The following is a 22,808-nucleotide window of genomic DNA, read 5'->3' on the forward strand; positions in this document are numbered from 1 at the left end:
CAAACTCCACCTGTAAAATAATCAAGGAGCAAGGACAAACCACTCCAAAATAGTAAGAATGAATTTAAAAAGCAATCAACATATACATTTGCTATCTTGGAGGCACTGGTATAAATATGACTTCAAGTCATATGGAACACTCCAATGGAATTCTTCTTCCAGAAAAGATGAAGGGTTAACATCCTTTGAGACGGAAGACTTGTGCGGTTAGTCTTGTAATGCTGTGAAACTAATGCATCTTGAAATTATATAGCTCAAGGTCATAGAATTTCTTAGTGAAGTATTTTCCCAACAGCGGAATAATCTAAGATGTATCTTCCTCCTAAGATTTTCACTTGGATGCCACTTGTTTATAATTATCTCACAAATAGATGCTAATTTTCTAGTGATGGTAAAGATCCGGTACGTCTTTGGTTTTTCCCAGATCTTGGATTTTTCCCAGCCAGAGAAGAAAAAAGAAACAACTCTTTTCATGAGCCACCATTATTTAGGCCCAAAACCATCACGGGGCTCAGCATTAGATTCGTGTTCGATAAAACCAAAATAAATTTCAATTTTACTAATCCACTGAGTGGCAATTTTATCTCGAGAAAAAGTATAGCCCATGTCACATGACAGTGAACCATACACTTATATCAATCACTTCTACCACTGCAGCAAGAAGAATACAGCAGCAGCACAATCATCATCGAAGTATAAACTAGCCTAAGCACCACAATCGTCACCTCAAGCCATGGACAACTGGAACAGTGATGCAATATTGAACTCATTCTTAACGAGAAACCGAGCCCTAAATCGTTGAAAAATACTGTCCGGTATTCTACTTGAATCGAGAATAAAATTGGAGTACTAAGCAAGTCGATGACAACATGCAGCCAAAAAAAATAAAAAAAATTGAGCACCACCTTGCCAGACACTGATCTTAAGGGCTTCTTTGCTGAGTCCTCGGACATAGTTCCCCAAGTACCTCTGCAAGAGATTCGCTACCTGATCCTCCAACATCTCTACTCAATCACTCAAATCTTTAAACCAGACAACAGAAACACCTGATTTCCACGCCTCCACACAAGATTATATACCCACCAACGCAGCACATATACTGATCACTATTCATTTATTTTGTTATTGAAATAATTGGAATAGAAAAGGATTTCGTGCAAATGGAAAGAACGGGAAACAATAAGAATATCGTGGAACTTCTTCTTTGTGCCATTGTTTACTGGTTCCGAGGTTCCACGTCGGTACGCCCCATTAATTTTTTAATATTTATTTGTTTTGGTTTATTAATTTCATGGATTTTTTATTGTAACTTGCTACGACTCTAAAATAGTTGGGCCCTAATCTCGCAGTTGCCTGCCGCGTGTTTTACTTTTACGCACGCAGCACTCCTCCGATTTCTTGGAAATGAATTTAATTTAACTTCAATTCTGAAAGAGAGGCGACTAGATTGTCAGTCGGAGGAGCAATTTATTTTTAGTCTCGATGACAAATTCTAGGAAACCACGAGTTTTAGTTTATTTGTATACAGAAAATTGATCTTTCCGGCTCTGTTTTTTTAATGACGTGAGAATATGAATTTGTTGGTGTTCTCAAATTTTTGAATTAGCTTAATAATCTACAAATTATGATAGTTAAGTAAATCATATTTAACAAGTTATTTATGACAATTTTGCATGAAAAGATATTGGTATGAGAAATCGAGCTCCTAATCATTGATCAAATAAATATTAACATATTTCATCAACTCGGACAATCCACTGAGAACAATCTCTCTAGCACTTTTGAAACATTTTCGATTATTTTTATATAATCTCCTTGCCCGATTTTTCAAGTTGATAGATAAGCAAGGATGTTTGCCTAGCTCACGTAAAAACGCTAATAGTACAGTCATAAGAGGAGCGAAACATATGGTGCAACCTAGCTTCAGATTATTTTGCGTCCTTATTAACTCTTTTGAGATCATCTCATAAATCAATTTTATCAGAAAGAAATTCGATCTTATCCAACTCATGGAAAAATATAATCTTTTATGTCGAAAGTATTATTTCATGATAATTATGAATTATATCAACTTGTCTAACAATCAAAATCTGTGATACTGTTTCATAAGAGGCCTACTTGTTTTTTATCACAATTTGGGGAGTTTGAAATTAAAAATATTTCGGGTTTGTATTTTGTTAAACCCGAATTTTGAAAAAATCATAGTTTGTCCTTTTCGCAAAAGAATTTTATTTACAACATATCCCGAAAATATTTGGTATATTATATATTATTAGAGTATATGTGATATATGAAAACTGCATAGTAAGATAGACACCCGGCTTTTAGGGTGGAAATCACTCAATGTTAATGGAAAGTGCAAACACTAAGTTCGAAAAGCTGGTGGAAGAGTAATTTTGAGAGACAAACTTGGCGACTGGATTTTGGGTTTCACACACAAAACATTGGTCGGTGTTCGGTCGAGGAGGCAAATCTTTGGGCATTTTGTAAAGGGTTGGAATTAGCATGGAACTCGGGATACAAGATGATTTTACTTGGAATCGATTCAGAAAAATTTATGAAATGACTGAAAAAAGAAAAAATGCATTGTTCATCCATTCTTAATTTGATATCTTGAATGACCATCTTGACTAGAGACTGGGAAGTCAGGATCAACCATATCTACAGGGAACAAAACAAGGCAGCTGATTATTTAGCTTTGGAAGCACTAAAGTACCAACGAGGATACAGAACTATCCGGACCCCTCCAGCAGGCATAGATGAAATCATAGAAGAAGACAAGATGGGAATATGTTATTTGTGGAGAATTATAGTATGTTAATCGTTCAATGGAGGGTGAACCCCTATCTTGTAACAAAAAAAAAAAGAGTATATGTGACATCACCACATATAAGTAAAACAAAAAAATCATTTGAGACCGTTTCACTAGTCAATTTTGTGATAAAGATCTTCGACTCGACCCAACTCATAAAAATATTGTTTTATATCAAAAGTATTGTTTTTTTTACAGCAAATATAGATCGATTCGTTTCACGGATATAAATCTGCGAGCTCGTCTTACAAGAGATCTAATCAGTGAGTAACTATAATGTAAGATGAATTCTTGATCATCCACTTTTGGATAACTCCAAAATTCCCATACATGAACAACATAATCAATTATCTACTTAAAATGACCAATATTAATAATTAGGCAAAAACTTGTGTGAGACGGTCTTACGAGTCGTATTTGTGAGACGGATATCTTATTTGGGTCATCCATGAAAAAGTATTACTTTTTATGCTAAGAGTATTACTTTATATTGTGAATATGAGTAGGGTTGACCCGTCTCACGGATTAAGATCCGTGAGACAGTCTCACATGAGACCCATTCTAATAATTAAGTGCAAAATATTATCATTTCCATTTGATAAAGACTTGCTAATCGAATAGTGAAACGTATTTATTATCATATAATAAAAATGAAATAAACAAACATTTTCAAAAGTAATTGTCATTTCACAGTCGAAATATTTATCTATGGCAAGTGGCAGGACTGCTTTGGCCCAGGATAAGTAAATTTCTTAATAAAACAAATCTATCGCCATTTCATTAAGCGAGAATTTGCAATGAGTATACATGTAAATTTTATTATTGACAATATTATTCCATAAAACATCTTACGACAGCGCTTAAATAAATGAAACTAAATTATTAATTTTATTTTATTCGTACATTGGCCTTTCAAATATTTTAATCATTATTTAATCAATTATTGGCTCAACTGGATTAATTTTTAAAATTATTAAGATTAATATATACAACATTTTTTTACTAATTTCAACAAAAAAGACAATGACAAAAAAATAGCTATTCTAGTTTTTTTAAAAGTAAATTTATAACTTTCGAAAATGGATGAAATATTATTAGTTATGTTTGAGTTTCAAAATTACAAAAATATATTTTTCCGTATTACAAGTTTTTTTGTTATTTTATATGTATATTTTGTAAAATCTTATTGGTGTAACAATGAAATGCTTTAGGGTCTTTGACTTAATAAATAACATATAAGATAGATGGAAAATATTGCCCAAATATAATCTGAGGGCTAATTGCATCAACATTTATGGTTAAATTTTTGACAGGTAGATCGTATGTTTTTAAATATCATGAATAAATCCCCTGTTAAATATGGCAAATATGCTTGAGTTTTTATAACATATAAATGAAATGTGTTTGCTATAAAAACTAAAAAAATATGTCTATTAATTTTTTTAAAGAGATTACGTCTTATAAACTTTTCAAAAATATATAATGTTATTAGACTTATAATAGAAAACTACTGCCATTAATTACTCATATTTTACATGTAAGACAATGAAGATAACTTTGTCGTACGTAGAAAATATATTATATGATCGAGCGTTTGTCGTTTTTATCAAAAGTTACAGTGGTCGTATAACATTACAAGCACCACGGTTCGATCGTTTTTCTAGCACATAGGGATGTAAATGAATCAAGTTGCTCGCGAGATACTCGGAGCTCGGCACGGTAAAAAGTTTATTCGACGTCGTTCGTTAAGCGTATCGAGCCGAGCTCGAGATTAAGGTTGTTTAGCTCATAAGCTCGCGAGCTTGTTTGCGAGCTCGAGCTCGACTTGTTTTTTGGGTAATTAGTTTGTGTATCACATTGCTATTTTATTGAAGTATAAACTACTGAAATATATATATATATATATATATATATATATATATATATATATATATATATATATATATATATATTTATATATTTATATCTTAAACGAGCCGAGCTGGAGCCTGATACTATTTGGCTTAGCTCGGCTCGGTTGGTTTATACCTCTATCAGGGACAATTATTACACATTGTAAGGCTTGAAATTACTGATATGGTAATCCGAGATTTATTCATTGATAATTGATGTGATTATAGACAGAAAGGATCAGACCGGAAAAGACGAGAAAAATACATGAAAAATGTGCGAGGACAGTACCCCTCGCGCATATGCGCGAGATAGGCAGCGCGAGGAGGTGTGGAGCCAAAGTTCCGAGACAGAACTTGTGGCGCACATGCGCGGCGTGAGGGCGCGCATATGCGCGAGAAGTCCAGCATTAATTTTGAGTTGACACATGTCATGATATATATAAACTGTAAGGACCGTGTATCGTATTATCGTAAATCTCATATGATTATCGATAATTAATGAACTTGTCATGTGATTATACATTTGATGTATATTATGACAATGAAATTGGAAAATGAATATTGAATATGAATTGATGTTGTACGAATTGATTTGAGAGGCCGGACGCCAATTTAGTACAAACTTAAAATTTGTACAGAACATGTGGCGCCCGGGCGGTAGAAAATGACCGCCCGAGCGCCAGGGAATGAAAACTTGATATTCGGGCAGAACACCTCGCGCCCGAGCGGTAATTTTTGACCGCTCGAGCGCGGTGTAAGTTGAAACCGGGGGCAGAATGTCTTGCGCTCGGGCGCGAGAATTCTACCGCCCGAGCGCGAGAACGGTGGTGATAAGTACGAGACTTCTGCTTTATTTTTCTTCATTCTTCACCGTAAATCGAGAGGAAAGTTTGAGATTTCGAAATTCTATCGTCCGAATCGACTTTGAAACGCCGTCTAAACGCGAAACAAATTATATATTTGTAATCTGCGCGTCGAGGGCTTCAGACTGAGGTAATTTTCTTCTAGTTTCAGCAGCTTTAAATATCAAAGTGCTGGAATAGCATGTATTTGAAGTTGAATTTCTGATATGTAGTAGAATAACCGACAAGAAACTCATATTCGAAGTCGGAATTGAATTATGATATGATTTTGATTTGATATGAATATTTGAAGTTTCAAATGATATTTGAAACTCATATTAATGATTTTGGAATATGTTATTGATTGAAATGAGTATGTAATTGATGTAGATAAAGCGGTATATCAATATCTTCAGGCTACATCAATTGGAAACGAAGAGTTGAGGTATGTTGCGACCGGGTAACATACGGCAGGTATCTGTATTATATGATATATGATTGGATTGATTTGATTGGATTGGATTGGAATACGTGTCTATGTGCCTATTTGATGATTTGATGTGGCATACATGACATTGGGATTGGAGTATCGATGTATAAAATAAATGTTTTGTTAACACACATCATTTTATGCATACATCGATACATGACATGCACGTTGAGCTATGATCCTTGGATACCCTGATATGATTTGATTGAATTCCGGGGTTTGTGAACACAATCGCTATGCCGGTATTATATGACCCGTAAAGCATAGACAATTGTGGCCCCATATGATTGGATATGAGATGTGGGATTGACGACGCTTCGTCGACGTTGTCATATGTGTATTCCCATATCGGCTGGTGTGCCAGCTCGAGCATTGATTTGATTTGATAGCGATTCGATTGATTCTGACATGTGCTCAGTGGATGGGCATTTGACCTGATACCTCCACGACATACATGCATTGCATACCATATATCATTGTTTAGATATCTGTGGTATATATGATTGGTTGTTCCATACGGAGCTTTGCTCACCCCCAAGGGGGGGCTGTTGTTGTCTTTGTGTGTGGACAATGGCAAGTACTCCAGGATATCAGAAGACCAGAGAGGGTACTTCTGGAGGGAGCCACAGCTTGGGCTGAGGTTTATATTTATGTCTTGTTCCCAGTATATATGTATATGTATCTATATACCGGGGCATGTCCCGAGGATATGAGATGTTTGTATGTGATTGGTTTTGATTTCGTGTGGGCGTGTTTTATGATTTGAATTTAGATACTATTTTTAGTATTTAAATTATAGAAGAGATATTTTGGGCTCGTCGTAAAGAAATTTTAAACCCGTTTTCCGCTGTGATCACTTAATCCTAATCAAATTGTGTTATAATAACGATTAGGAGCTAAGGGCCCCCACACAGAGTGGTATCAGAGCATAGCTGGGAATGCTCTATTGAGTCTTGTGTACACGTGAATAGGCACAAATGAATTGTGCGTATGTGTTTGATTTATTTGTATTACTTGCTCCTACTTGATTTGGTTTGAGTAAGTATCTGATGAGATTGATGATATGAGATGATGATATGAGACGATGAGATTATGAATTGATATGAAATTGTGATATTCATCTTTTGATTTGTAGATGGATCACACAAATGAAACTGCGAGTAGCAGTACTGAGAGGATTGTTGGGCAATTTGAAGGATTGTCCATGGATGTTGTGATGGCTCGATTCCAGGATCTGAAACCACCGAGTAGGGGTGTTCATCGGTCGGTTCGGTTCGGTTTTCGGTTTTTTATTTCGGTTTTTTCGGTTTTCGGTTTTACAAATATATAATCCGATATCCGAACCATTTTTCTTCGGTTCGGTTCGGTTCGGTTTTTTACCGAAATGGTTCGGTTATTTCGGTCGGTTATTCGGTTTTGATACAATTATTTAAATTAACAATATAAATATATTATAAAATATAATACGTTATCTTTTTAAATGATTTCTTAGTAAAATATTTAAATATAAAGTACAAATGAATTACATAAACAATAATCAACTAAGTATTATTCAAAATAATTCTTCATTCACTAATATCATCTCAATAAATAATATAAAATAAAAATAACATTATTAATTTAATTAAATTTCTGTTTTTTCGGTCGGTTCGGTTTTGACATTTATAATCCGAAACCGAACCAAATTAATTTCGGTTTTAACATTTATATCCGAATTATAAAATTCGGTTTTCGGTTCGGTTTAGTGTTCGGTTTTTTCGGTTTGGATTTTCGGTTTTTTCGGTTTTATCCGAAGTTTGAACACCCCTACCACCGAGGTTCTTTGGCACTGAGAGTGCTGAAAGAGCTGAGGCCTGGCTAAAGGATATCGAGCACTTGTTTAATATTGTGGAGTATTCTAAGGCTCGGAGACTGAAACTTGCTTTGTATCAGTTGAAGGAGCGAGCTAAATCTTGGTGGGAAGCCGCTGAGATTGGATTGAAAGGGGCCGGGACTGAAGTCACATGGGATGTCTTCAAGGCCCAGTTTTTGGAGCAGTATTCTCCTCCTTCCTATTATACTGCTCAGGAGAATGAATTCAATAATCTGCAGCAGGGAATGATGTCTGTTGCAGAGTATGCTTCGAAGTTTTCTACTTTACTGAAGTAAGCACCTCACGTAGCTGAGAATGCGTGGGCAAAATATAACAGGTTTTTAAATGGATTGCATCCTGCTATATATGCTTATGTTGTTTCTGGATTGCCTACCAGCTACGCAGAGGTAGTTGAATGAGCCAAGGCAGCTGATGCTGGATTAAGGCGAGGAGGTCCTCAGTATGTTCCTCCACCTTAAGTGTCAACTCAGCAGCCTGCCCTGCGACTCAGAAGCAGGAAAGATTATTTTGTCTGAGCAAGTTTTACAGAATTGTGTATTGATATACGAGGATAATGTGATATTTCTGAATTTGATTGTCCTCCCAATGCACGACTTTGATTGTATTGTTGGCATGGATATCTGGATGACGAATCGAGCTACTGTTGATTGTTGTCATGGAGTGGTTCGATTTCGACCGATTGATGGACCCAAGTGGAATTTTTATGGCAAGGGTTCCCAAGCCAAAATTCCATTGGTATCTTCCTTGGAAATGTCCCGATTGTTGACTAGCGGAGATGAGGGTTATCTTATCTACGCTATTGATATTTCGAAGAAGGAATCTTCCTTATCTGAGATTCCTGTTGCGAAAGAGTTTTCGGATGTATTTCCCGATGAGATTCCTGATTTTCCTCCTCATCGAGAAATTGAGTTTATTATTGATCTTGTGCTGGGGACTGCGTCTATTTCTAAAGCTCCTTATCGCATGGCGCCCCTGGAATTGAAAGAATTGAAAGAACAATTACAGGATCTTCTTGACAAGGGATATATTCGACCGAGTGTATCACCTTGGGGAGCTCCAGTTTTATTTGTTCGAAAGAAAGATGGTACGATGCGAATGTGTATCGACTATAGGCAACTGAATCGGGCTACTGTGAAGAACAAGTACCCACTTCCTCGTATTGACGATTTATTTGATCAGCTTCAGGGTACTTCTGTTTACTCGAAGAGTGATCTTCGTTCTGGGTATCATCAAGTACGAGTTCGAGACGAAGATGTGCCCAAAACTGCTTTTCGTACGAGGTATGACCACTATGAATTCCTGGTTATGCCTTTTGGTCTTACGAATGCTCCTGCTATTTTTATGGATTTAATGAATCGGGTCTTTCGAGATTATCTAGACCGATTCGTTATCGTCTTTATTGATGATATTCTTGTGATCGAAATCGAAAAAGGAGCATGCTGAACATCTGAGACTGGTACTTCAAACTCTTGGTACTAGTCATTTGTATGCCAAGTTGTCCAAATGTGAATTCTGGATGGACAAAGTGGTATTTCTGGGCCACGTCATTTCGAGACATGGCATATCTGTTGATCCTGCGAAGGTCGAAGCTGTATTGAATTGGCCAAGACCTACGAATGTTCCTGAGATCCGTAGCTTCATGGGTTTAGCTGGATATTATCGCCGTTTTATTGAAGGATTTTCGAAAATAGCTAAACCGATTACTCAACTGACACAGAAGAATCAGCGATTCATTTGGCCAGATGAATGTGAAGCTAGTTGTAGTGACCCGTTCCAGAATCACCTACTAATTGAAAACTAAGCATGCAATTAACTTAATAATTACTAATAATCAGAGATAACAGCGGAAAAAGTCAACAACTATACCGATAAACTAAACCAACCAGCTACTCAACGTCCTCCTCCTGCTCCTCCTGAGCTGTCCAACCTGAGGCCTGCCCCGAGGGAATGGGGTGTCCAAGAATAAACAAAACCGAGGACGTGAGCGATAAGAACGCCCAGTACAAAAGTATGAGTATACAGACCTATATGAAATGCACATGCTATGATCATGATACCGGGGTAGTCAAGAAACAGGAATCACAAAAGGATCTCAACAATGCTCAGTCTAGAGGCGCCAAGTGGATAGTGCCGCGCGGTCCAACCTCTGGGTCACTGCATCCACTACAAGACAGACGTGGACCTAAAATGTCCCGGACCACCGAAGCCCTCCCGACCCGTCGGCCACTGTGTACTCTCGGTGTCCATGCGTCCACAAGACAGGGCTGAGCGGCCCCAAGATATAGCTTATCTCGAAAGAGATACAGCTCAACAGTAAAGGCTATCTCGAAGAAGAATACGGCTCAACATGAAATGCAACGTGCAGTAATAAACGTGACATAATAGCATGCATCATATGACATATATCAATGCACCACATAATCATGCAACACATATATGAATGTATACTCAACCAGGATATCTCGGATAGTACTTTCGTACCTCTATCACAGCAATCCTAATCCACTGGAACAACCAGACAACAGGTCTAATCCAAGCCTATTCATCAAGTGAAAACCATCACTAAACTTATCTACCAGACTTGACTAGATAATCCTGAGATAAATACTGATAAAATTCCAAACCTTCGTCCGTCGCTAGCCCGCTGATGCCGCTAGCTCCCAACTAGAGCACAGCTCTGCTACAAGACCAGCAGCTCCCCGCTAGTGCCCAAATCTCGGAACAAGACTAGAACCTGTCAGAAACGACTGAAATGCTATGGAATTCTCTGAATTGGCGAGTCAAAATGAGGAAAATCCGACCACTATTTATAGGCCATGTTCGGATCCTCCGAACACCACTTCGGAACGTCCGAACGCTACGTGTCCATTGGCTCTTGACAGCTCATGATCGGATCCTCCGATCATACACTTCGGACCGTCCGAACATGCACGTGTCCAGCTGCTCTTGACACCTCATGATCGGATCCACCGAACCTACACTTCGGAACGTCCGAACTCCCACGTGTCGATCAACTCTTGACACCTAATGATCGGATCCACCGAACTCACTTCGGACCTTACGAACTCTTCGTTGCTTCCGAACCATCTTCGGTCCGTCCGATCATGACTCGGTCAAAATTACACATTAAACCTTCTTAATCACCAATACTCCGTTAATTACCCAATTGGAATTCGGGCTACTACATTCTCCCCCCCTTAAAAATGATTTCGTCCTCGAAATCTAGGCAAGAGAATGAACAAAACGAAAATAACAACATCATTACCCTCCAAATCTAAGGAACAACCCATCACTAGACGCTTAGCTAACCCCGAATGACCCATCGGAGTAGAAACAGAAAGAATGACGTCTAGAGAAACATGCGGTAACTTATGACGCTTAACAGATCGTCCTGGTCACCCCAACGACCTACACTTCCCTGACTACCCTCATCACCAAAGTGGTCAGCCATTGCTATAACATAGAATAGGGAAACTAGTAAATTGGTCAACGGAAATCCCAAAACAAAAATCTATATCCCAAAATCGTACGCATGCTCTGATACCATAAATGTAGTGACCCGTTCCAGAATCACCTACTAATTGAAAACTAAGCATGCAATTAACTTAATAATTACTAATAATCAGAGATAACAGCGGAAAAAGTCAACAACTATACCGATAAACTAAACCAACCAGCTACTCAACGTCCTCCTCCTGCTCCTCCTGAGCTGTCCAACCTGAGGCCTGCCCCGAGGGAATGGGGTGTCCAAGAATAAACAAAACCGAGGACGTGAGAGATAAGAACGCCCAGTACAAAAGTATGAGTATACAGACCTATATGAAATGCACATGCTATGATCATGATACCGGGGTAGTCAAGAAACAGGAATCACAAAAGGATCTCAACAATGCTCAGTCTAGAGGCGCCAAGTGGATAGTGCCGCGCGGTCCAACCTCTGGGTCACTGCATCCACTACAAGACAGACGTGGACCTAAAATGTCCCGGACCACCGAAGCCCTCCCGACCCGTCGGCCACTGTGTACTCTCGGTGTCCATGCGTCCACAAGACAGGGCTGAGCGGCCCCAAGATATAGCTTATCTCGAAAGAGATACAGCTCAACAGTAAAGGCTATCTCGAAGAAGAATACGGCTCAACATGAAATGCAACGTGCAGTAATAAACGTGACATAATAGCATGCATCATATGACATATATCAATGCACCACATAATCATGCAACACATATATGAATGTATACTCAACCAGGATATCTCGGATAGTACTTTCGTACCTCTATCACAGCAATCCTAATCCACTGGAACAACCAGACAACAGGTCTAATCCAAGCCTATTCATCAAGTGAAAACCATCACTAAACTTATCTACCAGACTTGACTAGATAATCCTGAGATAAATACTGATAAAATTCCAAACCTTCGTCCGTCGCTAGCCCGCTGATGCCGCTAGCTCCCAACTAGAGCACAGCTCTGCTACAAGACCAGCAGCTCCCCGCTAGTGCCCAAATCTCGGAACAAGACTAGAACCTGTCAGAAACGACTGAAATGCTATGGAATTCTCTGAATTGGCGAGTCAAAATGAGGAAAATCCGACCACTATTTATAGGCCATGTTCGGATCCTCCGAACACCACTTCGGAACGTCCGAACGCTACGTGTCCATTGGCTCTTGACAGCTCATGATCGGATCCTCCGATCATACACTTCGGACCGTCCGAACATGCACGTGTCCAGCTGCTCTTGACACCTCATGATCGGATCCACCGAACCTACACTTCGGAACGTCCGAACTCCCACGTGTCGATCAACTCTTGACACCTAATGATCGGATCCACCGAACTCACTTCGGACCTTACGAACTCTTCGTTGCTTCCGAACCATCTTCGGTCCGTCCGATCATGACTCGGTCAAAATTACACATTAAACCTTCTTAATCACCAATACTCCGTTAATTACCCAATTGGAATTCGGGCTACTACACTAGTTTTCTTGAATTGAAGACGAGATTGACTACAGCACCTGTGCTTACTATTCCCTCAGGTACCGGAGGATTTGTGGTGTGTACAGATGTGTCTGGTAAAGGTTTGGGCTGTGTTCTGATGCAACATGGCAAAGTGGTTGCTTATGCGTCTCGTCAATTGAAATCTCATGAAACTCGTTATCCTGTTCATGATCTCGAATTGGCCGCCATTGTGTTTGCTTTGAAGATTTGGCGCCATTATTTGTACGGAGAAAAGTTTGTTATCTATTCGGACCATAAGAGTCTGAAGTATCTCTTTTCTCAATCTGATTTGAATATGAGGCAACGCAGGTGGATGGATCTCCTGAAGGATTTTGATTGTGAGATTCAATATCACCCTGGATCGGTGAATGTTACTGCGGATGCCCTGAGCCGTAAAGTTCATGACTCCGTTTTAGCTTCTGTCAATGTCGCCAAAGTACACGAGGATATTTGTACTTCTGGCTGGACTTTTCACTCGAATTGGAATTCTGTCACTGTCTCAGCATTGCAAATTGAGCCGAATTTGATATCGAAAATACGGAAGGCCCAACGAAGCGATGCTCAGATTCAAAAGTCGAAAGAACTTATATCTGCTGGACATCAGTCTGGATTTCAGATTTCTTCTGATGGGTCTTTACGACTTAATGGTCGGCTGGTAGTTCCTGACGACTCTGATTTGAGATCTACCCTTCTTCGAGAAGCACATTGTAGCAAATACAGTATTCACCCTGGAGGTCGAAAGATGTATTTGACACTGAGACCTCAATTCTGGTGGAGACGTATGAAGAAGGACATTGCTGAGTTTATTTCAAAATGTCTTGTCTGCCAGCAAGTGAAAGCCGAGAGAATGAAACCTGGAGGATTGCTCCATAGTCTTGAAATCCCGAAATAGAATTGGGAGCATATCGCTATGGATTTTGTAACTCATTTACCTCGTTCGCCCAAGGGCTGTGATGCTATTTGGGTGATTATTGATCGGCTTTCGAAATCTGCACATTTTATTCCGTATGAACGGACTTATTCTTATAAGAGAATGGCCCGTTTATACATTGAGAATGTTGTGAGACTGCACGGGGTGCCAGTCTCAATTGTATCTGATCGTGATCCCAGGTTTGCTTCTAAATTCTGGGGTAGTTTTCAGGAAGCGATGGGTACGCGTTTGGCTATGAGTACTGCTTATCATCCTCAAACTGATGGCCAAACTGAGCGTACGATTCAAACGTTAGAAGATATGTTGCGTGCTGTGGTGATGGACTTTAGAATGGGATGGCAAGATGCCTTACCATTGGTTGAATTTTCTTATAACAATAGCTTTCAGACGAGTATCGGTATGGCTCCGTTTGAAGCTCTATATGGGAGACGATGTAGATCACCGTTATTCTGGGATGAGATTGGTGAGAAACAATTGACTGGACCTGAAATGATACAGGAAATGAACGATAAGGTTCAGTTAATTCGGCAGCGGATGAAAGCTGCTCAGGATCGTCAAACAAGTTATGCGAATAAACGAAGACGACCCTTGGAATTCCAGAAAGGTGACAGAGTGTTTTTGAAGATATCTCCCTTTAGAGGCACTGTTCGATTCGGCATGCGAGGGAAGTTATCTCCTCGATATGTTGGTCCATACGAGATTCTGGATCGAGTTGGTGATCTTGCATATCGATTGGCATTGCCACCAGCTCTATCTGCTATTCACGATGTGTTTCATGTTTCTATGTTGAGGAAATATGAACCTGATCCATCACATGTACTTGCACCTGATGAGGTTGAGCTGGATCCTTCTCTTTCCTATGTTGAACAACCTATTCGCATTATGGATCGAAAGGAAAAGATATTGAGAAATAAATCGATTCCTCTGGTACGAGTGCAATGGACACGACATGGTGTTGAAGAATCGACGTGGGAATTGGAGAGCAAGATGCGAGATTCGTATCCACATTTGTTTGATTCTATGACATCTGTTCCATTGTATTCGATGTATTCTGATCCTTATTCTGATTTTAGTTTTGATATGTACTATAACTGGTGACATATATATGTTTGCCAATGTTATGTATATAGAGATGTTTGAGATTTCGAGGACGAAATCTTTTAAGTGGGGGAGAAATGTAAGGACCGTGTATCGTATTATCGTAAATCTCATATGATTATCGATAATTAATGAACTTGTCATGTGATTATACATTTGATGTATATTATGACAATGAAATTGGAACATGAATATTGAATATGAATTGATGTTGTACGAATTGATTTGAGAGGCCGGACGCCAATTTAGTACAAACTTAAAATTTGTACAGAACATGTGGCGCCCGGGCGGTAGAAAATGACCGCCCGAGCGCCAGGGAATGAAAACTTGATATTCGGGCAGAACACCTCGCGCCCGAGCGGTAATTTTTGACCGCTCGAGCGCGGTGTAAGTTGAAACCGGGGGCAGAATGTCTCGCGCTCGGGCGCGAGAATTCTACCGCCCGAGCGCGAGAACGGTGGTGATAAGTACGAGACTTCTGCTTTATTTTTCTTCATTCTTCACCGTAAATCGAGAGGAAAGTTCGAGATTTCGAAATTCTATCGTCCGAATCGACTTTGAAACGCCGTCTAAACGCGAAACAAATTATATATTTGTAATCTGCGCGTCGAGGGCTTCAGACTGAGGTAATTTTCTTCTAGTTTCAGCAGCTTTAAATATCAAAGTGCTGGAATAGCATGTATTTGAAGTTGAATTTCTGATATGTAGTAGAATAACCGACAAGAAACTCATATTCGAAGTCGGAATTGAATTATGATATGATTTTGATTTGATATGAATATTTGAAGTTTCAAATGATATTTGAAACTCATATTAATGATTTTGGAATATGTTATTGATTGAAATGAGTATGTAATTGATGTAGATAAAGCGTTATATCAATATCTTCAGGCTACATCAATTGGAAACGAAGAGTTGAGGTATGTTGCGACCGGGTAACATACGACAGGTATCTGTATTATATGATATATGATTGGATTGATTTGATTGGATTGGATTGGAATACGTGTCTATGTGCCTATTTGACGATTTGATGTGGCATACATGACATTGGGATTGGAGTATCGATGTATAAAATAAATGTTTTGTTAACACACATCATTTTATGCATACATCGATACATGACATGCACGTTGAGCTATGATCCTTGGATACCCTGATATGATTTGATTGGATTCCGGGGTTTGTGAACACAATCGCTATGCCGGTATTATATGACCCGTAAAGCATAGACAATTGTGGCCCCATATGATTGGATATGAGATGTGGGATTGACGACGCTTCGTCGACGTTGTCATATGTGTATTCCCATATCGGCCGGTGTGCCAGCTCGAGCATTGATTTGATTTGATAGCGATTCGATTGATTCTGACATGTGCTCAGTGGATGGGCATTTGACCTGATACCTCCACGACATACATGCATTGCATACCATATATCATTGTTTAGATATCTGTGGTATATATGATTGGTTGTTCCATACGGAGCTTTGCTCACCCCCAAGGGGGGGCTGTTGTTGTCTTTGTGTGTGGACAATTGCAGGTACTCCAGGATATCAGAAGACCAGAGAGGGTACTTCTGGAGGGAGCCACAGCTTGGGCTGAGGTTTATATTTATGTCTTGTTCCCAGTATATATGTATATGTATCTATATACCGGGACATGTCCCGAGGATATGAGATGTTTGTATGTGATTGGTTTTGATTTCGTGTGGGCGTGTTTTATGATTTGAATTTAGATACTATTTTTAGTATTTAAATTATAGAAGAGATATTTTGGGCTCGTCGTAAAGAAATTTTAAACCCGTTTTCCGCTGTGATTACTTAATCCTAATCAAATTGTGTTATAATAACGATTAGGAGCTAAGGGCCCCCACATAAACCATGTATTTGATTCATTCTTTCAGCCATTCCAGCAGCAAAAAACCGAGAGCAAAAGTTCAGAAACTCCTCAAGTTTCATCTTAGCTTGAATTTGTGCTTACGAACGATCTGACCGTTCAATTATCGATCTGAGCTCAGATTTGTGATCCTCTTGTCACTGGCTATTAAAGGACGTAAGTTTTATTGATTTCCAACATGATTCAGATTTTATATGTTGGAGGAATTATGATATGCTTGATATTATGTGTTCTGGACATTTTCGAAGTCGTATAATCGAAATCGAATTGAAGAACGGGCTGTATATGCTATTGTTATCAAATTTCCAGCTATATGTGATTTAGAATATACAGATTTGGTATTGACATGATGTTGTTCATTGATTATGAGTTGTTGAGATTGGTCGTATCTTATTTATATTGCCGGTATATCAAGACTACGCTGTTATGCCGTCGAAATGTATCGAGATTGCATAATGATATTCTTACGTTGAGTTGGAGGTTGATATAGTGCATCCTATACATGTTATTTCAGATTGGTATTGACAGATTCGATATCGAGACTTCGACTTTTCCTAACGACGAAAAAAGTATAATTCAATGTTTAGTTGGGAGAAACAACTCGAATCAGATACGATTTGAGTTTCCTAAACAAACCACATACTTCTTATTATTGCTTTGATATAATATGTTTTTTCTATTGATTTATAGAAATGCACTTGAGATAGATGAGTCATTGACAGATGTTCCAAGTTACTGGATGTTCGGTGGTATCGATGTGCGTAGGAGAAGATTGATTCCTATTGTAGATATTAGATACAGATAGGAATGAAGTCTGGGAATAAGACGTACCGCCACCCCGATTCGGAGAGTAGTGGGAGACTTGTTACGTATTATTCACACCGGGATCCCTAGACTTAGATATGAGTCGAGTCAAAGAGTTTTATCTGTATTCACTAATGTGTCATAAATTATGATTCATGTTATTTGATACATGGTTTATGCTTTTGTATATGATTTTATGCATTGCATATATACATGTTTTATACTGGGATTTATTCTCACCGGAGTTTCCGGCTGTTGTTGCGTCTGTATGTGTGCAAGACAACAGGTGGGACAGGATCAGGTTCACGAAGAGGATAGAAGATCGAGTTTAGCGTGGTGATTACGGGTTTGGAAGAAGAACTAGTTGTTTATCACTAGACATGCATTGAGATTCTAAACACTAGTTGTATATTGTTTTTGTTTAAGATTTTGAACTTGATCCCTTTTAAATTTGAATAAGATGATATATAAGTCGTTGTATGTCATACTTTTAGTTAGGATGTTTAAATAAAAAGAAAAAATTTGACCTACATTTTTTTATAATTGATCCTTTTAATCTCAAAGATAAATGAGTTAGCGTCCGGGTCCCCACACATATAATAATTTCCATTCCAATAATTGTGCTGAGAATCGAACTCGTTACATTAGCTCAGATACCAATTGTTGGACTGATTGCTTGCCGTTTTGTTAAAAATTATAGTTGGTGGTAATAGTGCGACTCAAATTTTTAAAATTGTTTAGCCACCCAAAGACTACGTTCGATCTCTTTCCCAACATATATAATTATTACACCCAAGATACATAGTAAGTAATAAGTATCAGTCTTATACCATATATTTTATAGATTCGCTGATTTCACTTATTTTCTCATGAGCATTTAGATTTATTTAATTATGTGGGTTCCAAATTAGGTTTTTTTTTTAAAAAAATAATATAATTTTAAAAAGAATATAGTAAAATATTGCAAATTTGAAATAGTTGTAAAAGTAGTGCAATCCGTGATTCAAATTCTCGGATTCAATTTTTTATAAAAAAAAAAGTCACGCATTCTATGAATATGTGGCAGACTGTCACAGATTCTAGAAATTCGTGAATTCATGCTTATAAATTGCATCGAGTGAAGTCTGAATATGTATCCATGATTCATTTGCGCAAATTATGTTTTCTTTCTTTGCTTCGATTTTTCCGCGGCTTTTTTGTTGCTTTATTTCTTCTCAGTCCGACGCTGTGTTGATAATATTTTTTGTTATCAAGCATCATTGTATTTTTGAAGTATTTGACATGTGTTAATTTTTTGTATTATTATTGAAATAATTTTGTTTTATAATGTTATTTTTTATAAGAATGTTTAACATTGTCAAGTAATAATATTGTTTGTTGATTTTATCATTTATTTTATACGAGAGAATCTTAAAAGGTAACGTTATTATTTTTGTTCTTAATATTTAAATTATTTTTGTATTTAGTGTTGTTATTGTTATTATAAGAACAAAATTTTTTTTTATTTAACGTCTTTATGTTAAAGACTACATACACAAGTTTGTTGTTTTTGTGCAAGACTTACTCAACTAATCTTTGAAGTTCAACTCTCTTGTATATGTGTGAGTGGTTGTGTGTGTGCGTGTGTGAGAACTGATCTATGAATACAACACGAAAGTGTTATCACACACCGAGAATTTTGCTTCTAGACTAAGCAGTTGGCATGCCCTATTTTTCTTTTGATCTTCACACACTTGTGTGTTTTCCACACGCTTATATTGATGATCTTGGTCTGATATTTATAGAAACAATGTGACAGTACAACAAGACTTATCAAATATGAACAATGCAGTTTGTTCGTTCCTCGATATTTGTCTTGTACTTTCTGACAGCCATTCTGGAACGTTTTGGCTTTAAACACTGGTGCAACGTCTATTATTGTCTTTTGACTTGACGAAAGCTTTTCCTCAATGCGTACAGCTGAATTCCATTGAATAAGCTTGTTGTGTTTTGCAAACTGATTGTTTCCTAATTGATGTTCTGAAGTGGTCAGTTGAACTGATCTTGAACTGGTTCGGTGAAATCAGTTGGCTCGTCAGCTGAACTGATTTCGTTGCTTCAGTTGAACTGGTCAGCTGTGGACTCTTCATCAGTTTAGCTCTTCATCAGCTGGTCGGGCTTCTGAAAGTCTTCTGCTGATCTGCCTATCAGCTGTACAATCAGTTGAACTAGTTTAGTTTGGGCAATCAGTTGGCGCTTTCGGTTTGCGTCTCAATAGCTTCAGTTTTGGATTGATAACTGATCAATTCGAATCCTGATCAATTCCAGTTTCTGCACACTTAGATAAAATCATTAGGAGTGAGTCTAATGTGAGAGCGTCTCACAGGTCATAATCTGTGAGACGTGTCAATCATACTCATATTCACAATAATTAGTAATACATTTAGCATAAAAAGTAATACTTTTTAATGGGTGACCCAAATAAGAGATCTGTCTCACAAATACGACCCGTGAGACCGTCTCACACAAGTTTTTATCAATCTTTAGAAACAAAATAGCAAGTTACATTAATCATAAAATCAATATTACGAACATGAAATGTTCTAACATTTTTTTTAAAAAAAAACCCTTCGAACTGCTAAACTATACATATATATTTTAGTTCCATGATAATATAAAAGCAATGGGTATCGTCATTAATAAATGTAAAGGATTTAGATTTGTCAAGCGTCGGCGTCTTGTTCATGAATTTCTATTCACACGCAGCCCCCGCATAAGATAATTGGTTGCGTTGTCCGCTTTATTCATTCTTTTCACATTGCCAATCATCAATATTGCTACTGTGATCTTCGTTATCTCGAAACAATTTCATCGATGAATTAATCTTGGTTTTTTCTTTGATTCACACTATTTAGGATAGTAGTTCCATGCCTTCCAAATCAGTCAAAGGCGAGACTTTAATTACCGCTATTTTAATCCCCTGTGCGTTTTCCCATTACCATAAGCTCCATTTTTTGGTTTGGGTTCGAGTTAATTTGGTCTCACAGCAGCCAATTTCTGACAACCCATCTGGCTTTTTTCTCCTTCCCACGTGTTTTCTTACTTGAAAAATGAAGCGTTTCTGCATATTCTTCAAAGAAAATACCAATGGTGGAACTCGGAAATCAGCCTCAAAGTTGAGAAAATCCACTGCGTCCGCGCCATCGAATCGGAGCATCGCAGATTTAAGGGTATTTTCTGTTCCTGAACTGAAGGAAGCAACCCAAAATTTCAACAAATTGCGCAGGATCGGGGAGGGTGGCTTTGGGACTGTGTATAAAGGTGTGATTAAGCCACAAAATGGCGGGGAAGAACCCACTACTATTGTTGCCATCAAGAAACTCGATCCACAAGGTTGGCAGGGCCACAAGCAGTGGATTGCGGAGATCCAATTCCTTGGAGTTCTAGATCACCCTAATCTGGTAAAGCTTTTCGGGTACTGTTCCTCGGATGGAGAAAGAGGAATCCAACGATTATTAGTTTACGAGTATATGCCTAATAAAAGCTTGGAGGATCATCTTTTCAACAAGGCAATGCCCACAATACCCTGGATTACTAGACTACGCATTATTCTCGGGGCAGCTCAAGGAATGGCTTATCTGCACGAAGGTTTGCAAGTACAGGTACACTCATCCGGGCATACCGAACATGCGTGACCGGGGGTTGTCGCCCCTGCGCAATTAAGAAATGTATACGCATTTTGAAGCACTATTTGGTACATAATATTAAAACAAGGATCGGTTTGTAATGCATATTAATCCTATGGTTCACTGTAAAATCAGATAGACATCATTCGAACTGGTGTGACCCCCCATCACTCACTCGCTACCCCTTCGACGGACTTTCTTGATATGCCCCAGTCCATCACCACAATATATCTGACTTTGATCACCCTTTTCCTCGTTGCAATGTTTGTTGTTGGTCCAAAATTCGTTTTTATGATAGTTGTGCTCTGTAATGTAGGTGATATACAGGGACTTCAAGTCCTCCAACGTCCTGTTGGACAAGGAATTCAATGCCAAGCTTTCAGACTTTGGTCTCGCAAGAGAAGGCCCCACAGGGGACCGGTCTCACGTGTCCACAGCGCCCATTGGGACGTGCGGGTATGCGGCCCCAGAATATGTAGAAACGGGGCGTCTGACGAGCAAGAGTGATGTATGGAGCTTCGGAGTCGTGCTTTATGAGATGATCACTGGAAGGCGGACATTGGAAAGAAACCTTCCACTGGCAGAGCAAAAGCTTATTGAATGGGTGAGACAGTTTCCTCCCCAGACCAAAAGGTTTGGCATGATAATTGATCAACGACTGCAAAAACAGCATTCCCAGAATTCGGCTAGAACCATTGCAAAATTGGCTGATAGCTGTCTCAACAAGAACCCAAAAGATCGTCCGGCGATGAGCCAAGTGGTGGAGATCTTGAATCAAGTTATAATGCAAGAAGAATCAGTCACCAGAAATGATTTTTCAAATCACTTATTAGAATTTTGAAATAATATTTTTTCGTGAGTGTTCTAAATAGAATATTCGTCTAAAAAAATTGACACGTCCGATTGTCTCAAATAAGTTTTTGTGAAATAAATAAGTACAATTGGACTCCATATATAGTCCTCCATTTCTTCAAATGTTCCATAATTAAGGCACATTTCTGATGCGCAAGATTAGCGACCTTTTTAACAGCTTAGTATGTGAAAATTCTGATGTGCAAGAAGTTCCACCTCTTAGAGCTCGATGGGTTCACGAGAACTTGGAGGTTGTCTTTTGCTTTATTTTCACATAAGATTCTTAAAATTCTTTTCGTAATAAACAAATTGAAGCTAGAGTAGTTTTTTTCGACTTTTCATTTTTACTAAATTAAGTTTGAGTCATTTGTATACACAGAAAGATGAGTGAATAAAGTCATGTAATCAACTTATATTTATAGACTCTAGTTGAATACATTAATGTTTTTTTTTTAATTAAATTACTGTATTCCAATTTAACATGTTAAGCACAAAATTGAGTTTATAATCTTATTATTCATGTGAGTGAACAACAAAGAGGTTGAATGGTTTGCACTATTCATTGTCAAAGTAGTTGCTCGATGAATCGTCTTCTTTGTGTGCTCTATCTTTTTTCCATATGAAACTCCACCTACTTTTAGGCATTTTCGGG

The 22,808-nt window shown here is 38.3% G+C and overlaps 2 protein-coding genes across 2 annotated transcripts in view; one reads left to right on the forward strand and one right to left on the reverse strand.

Moving 5' to 3' along the window:
• The window catches only part of LOC140830294 (uncharacterized), an 87,932-nt gene extending 86,677 nt beyond the window's left edge, over positions 1-1,255 (reverse strand). The window contains exon 1 of the mRNA XM_073193580.1: positions 906-1,255. Coding sequence (XP_073049681.1) covers positions 906-1,002 — 97 coding nt within the window. The 5' untranslated portion in view covers positions 1,003-1,255. The remainder of the gene's footprint in view (positions 1-905) is intronic.
• Positions 1,256-20,304: 19,049 nt separating this feature from the next.
• LOC140828917 (probable serine/threonine-protein kinase PBL19) lies at positions 20,305-22,533 on the forward strand. The gene is made up of 2 exons (XM_073191795.1): positions 20,305-21,280; positions 21,621-22,533. Exons 1-2 carry the CDS (start codon positions 20,729-20,731, stop codon positions 22,143-22,145), a joined length of 1,077 nt encoding a protein of 358 aa, XP_073047896.1. The 5' UTR covers positions 20,305-20,728; the 3' UTR covers positions 22,146-22,533.
• The last annotated feature ends 275 nt before the right edge of the window (positions 22,534-22,808 follow it).

This window comes from Primulina eburnea, chromosome 4 (genome assembly GCF_022965805.1).
Source record: "Primulina eburnea isolate SZY01 chromosome 4, ASM2296580v1, whole genome shotgun sequence".
NCBI lineage: Eukaryota > Viridiplantae > Streptophyta > Magnoliopsida > Lamiales > Gesneriaceae > Primulina > Primulina eburnea.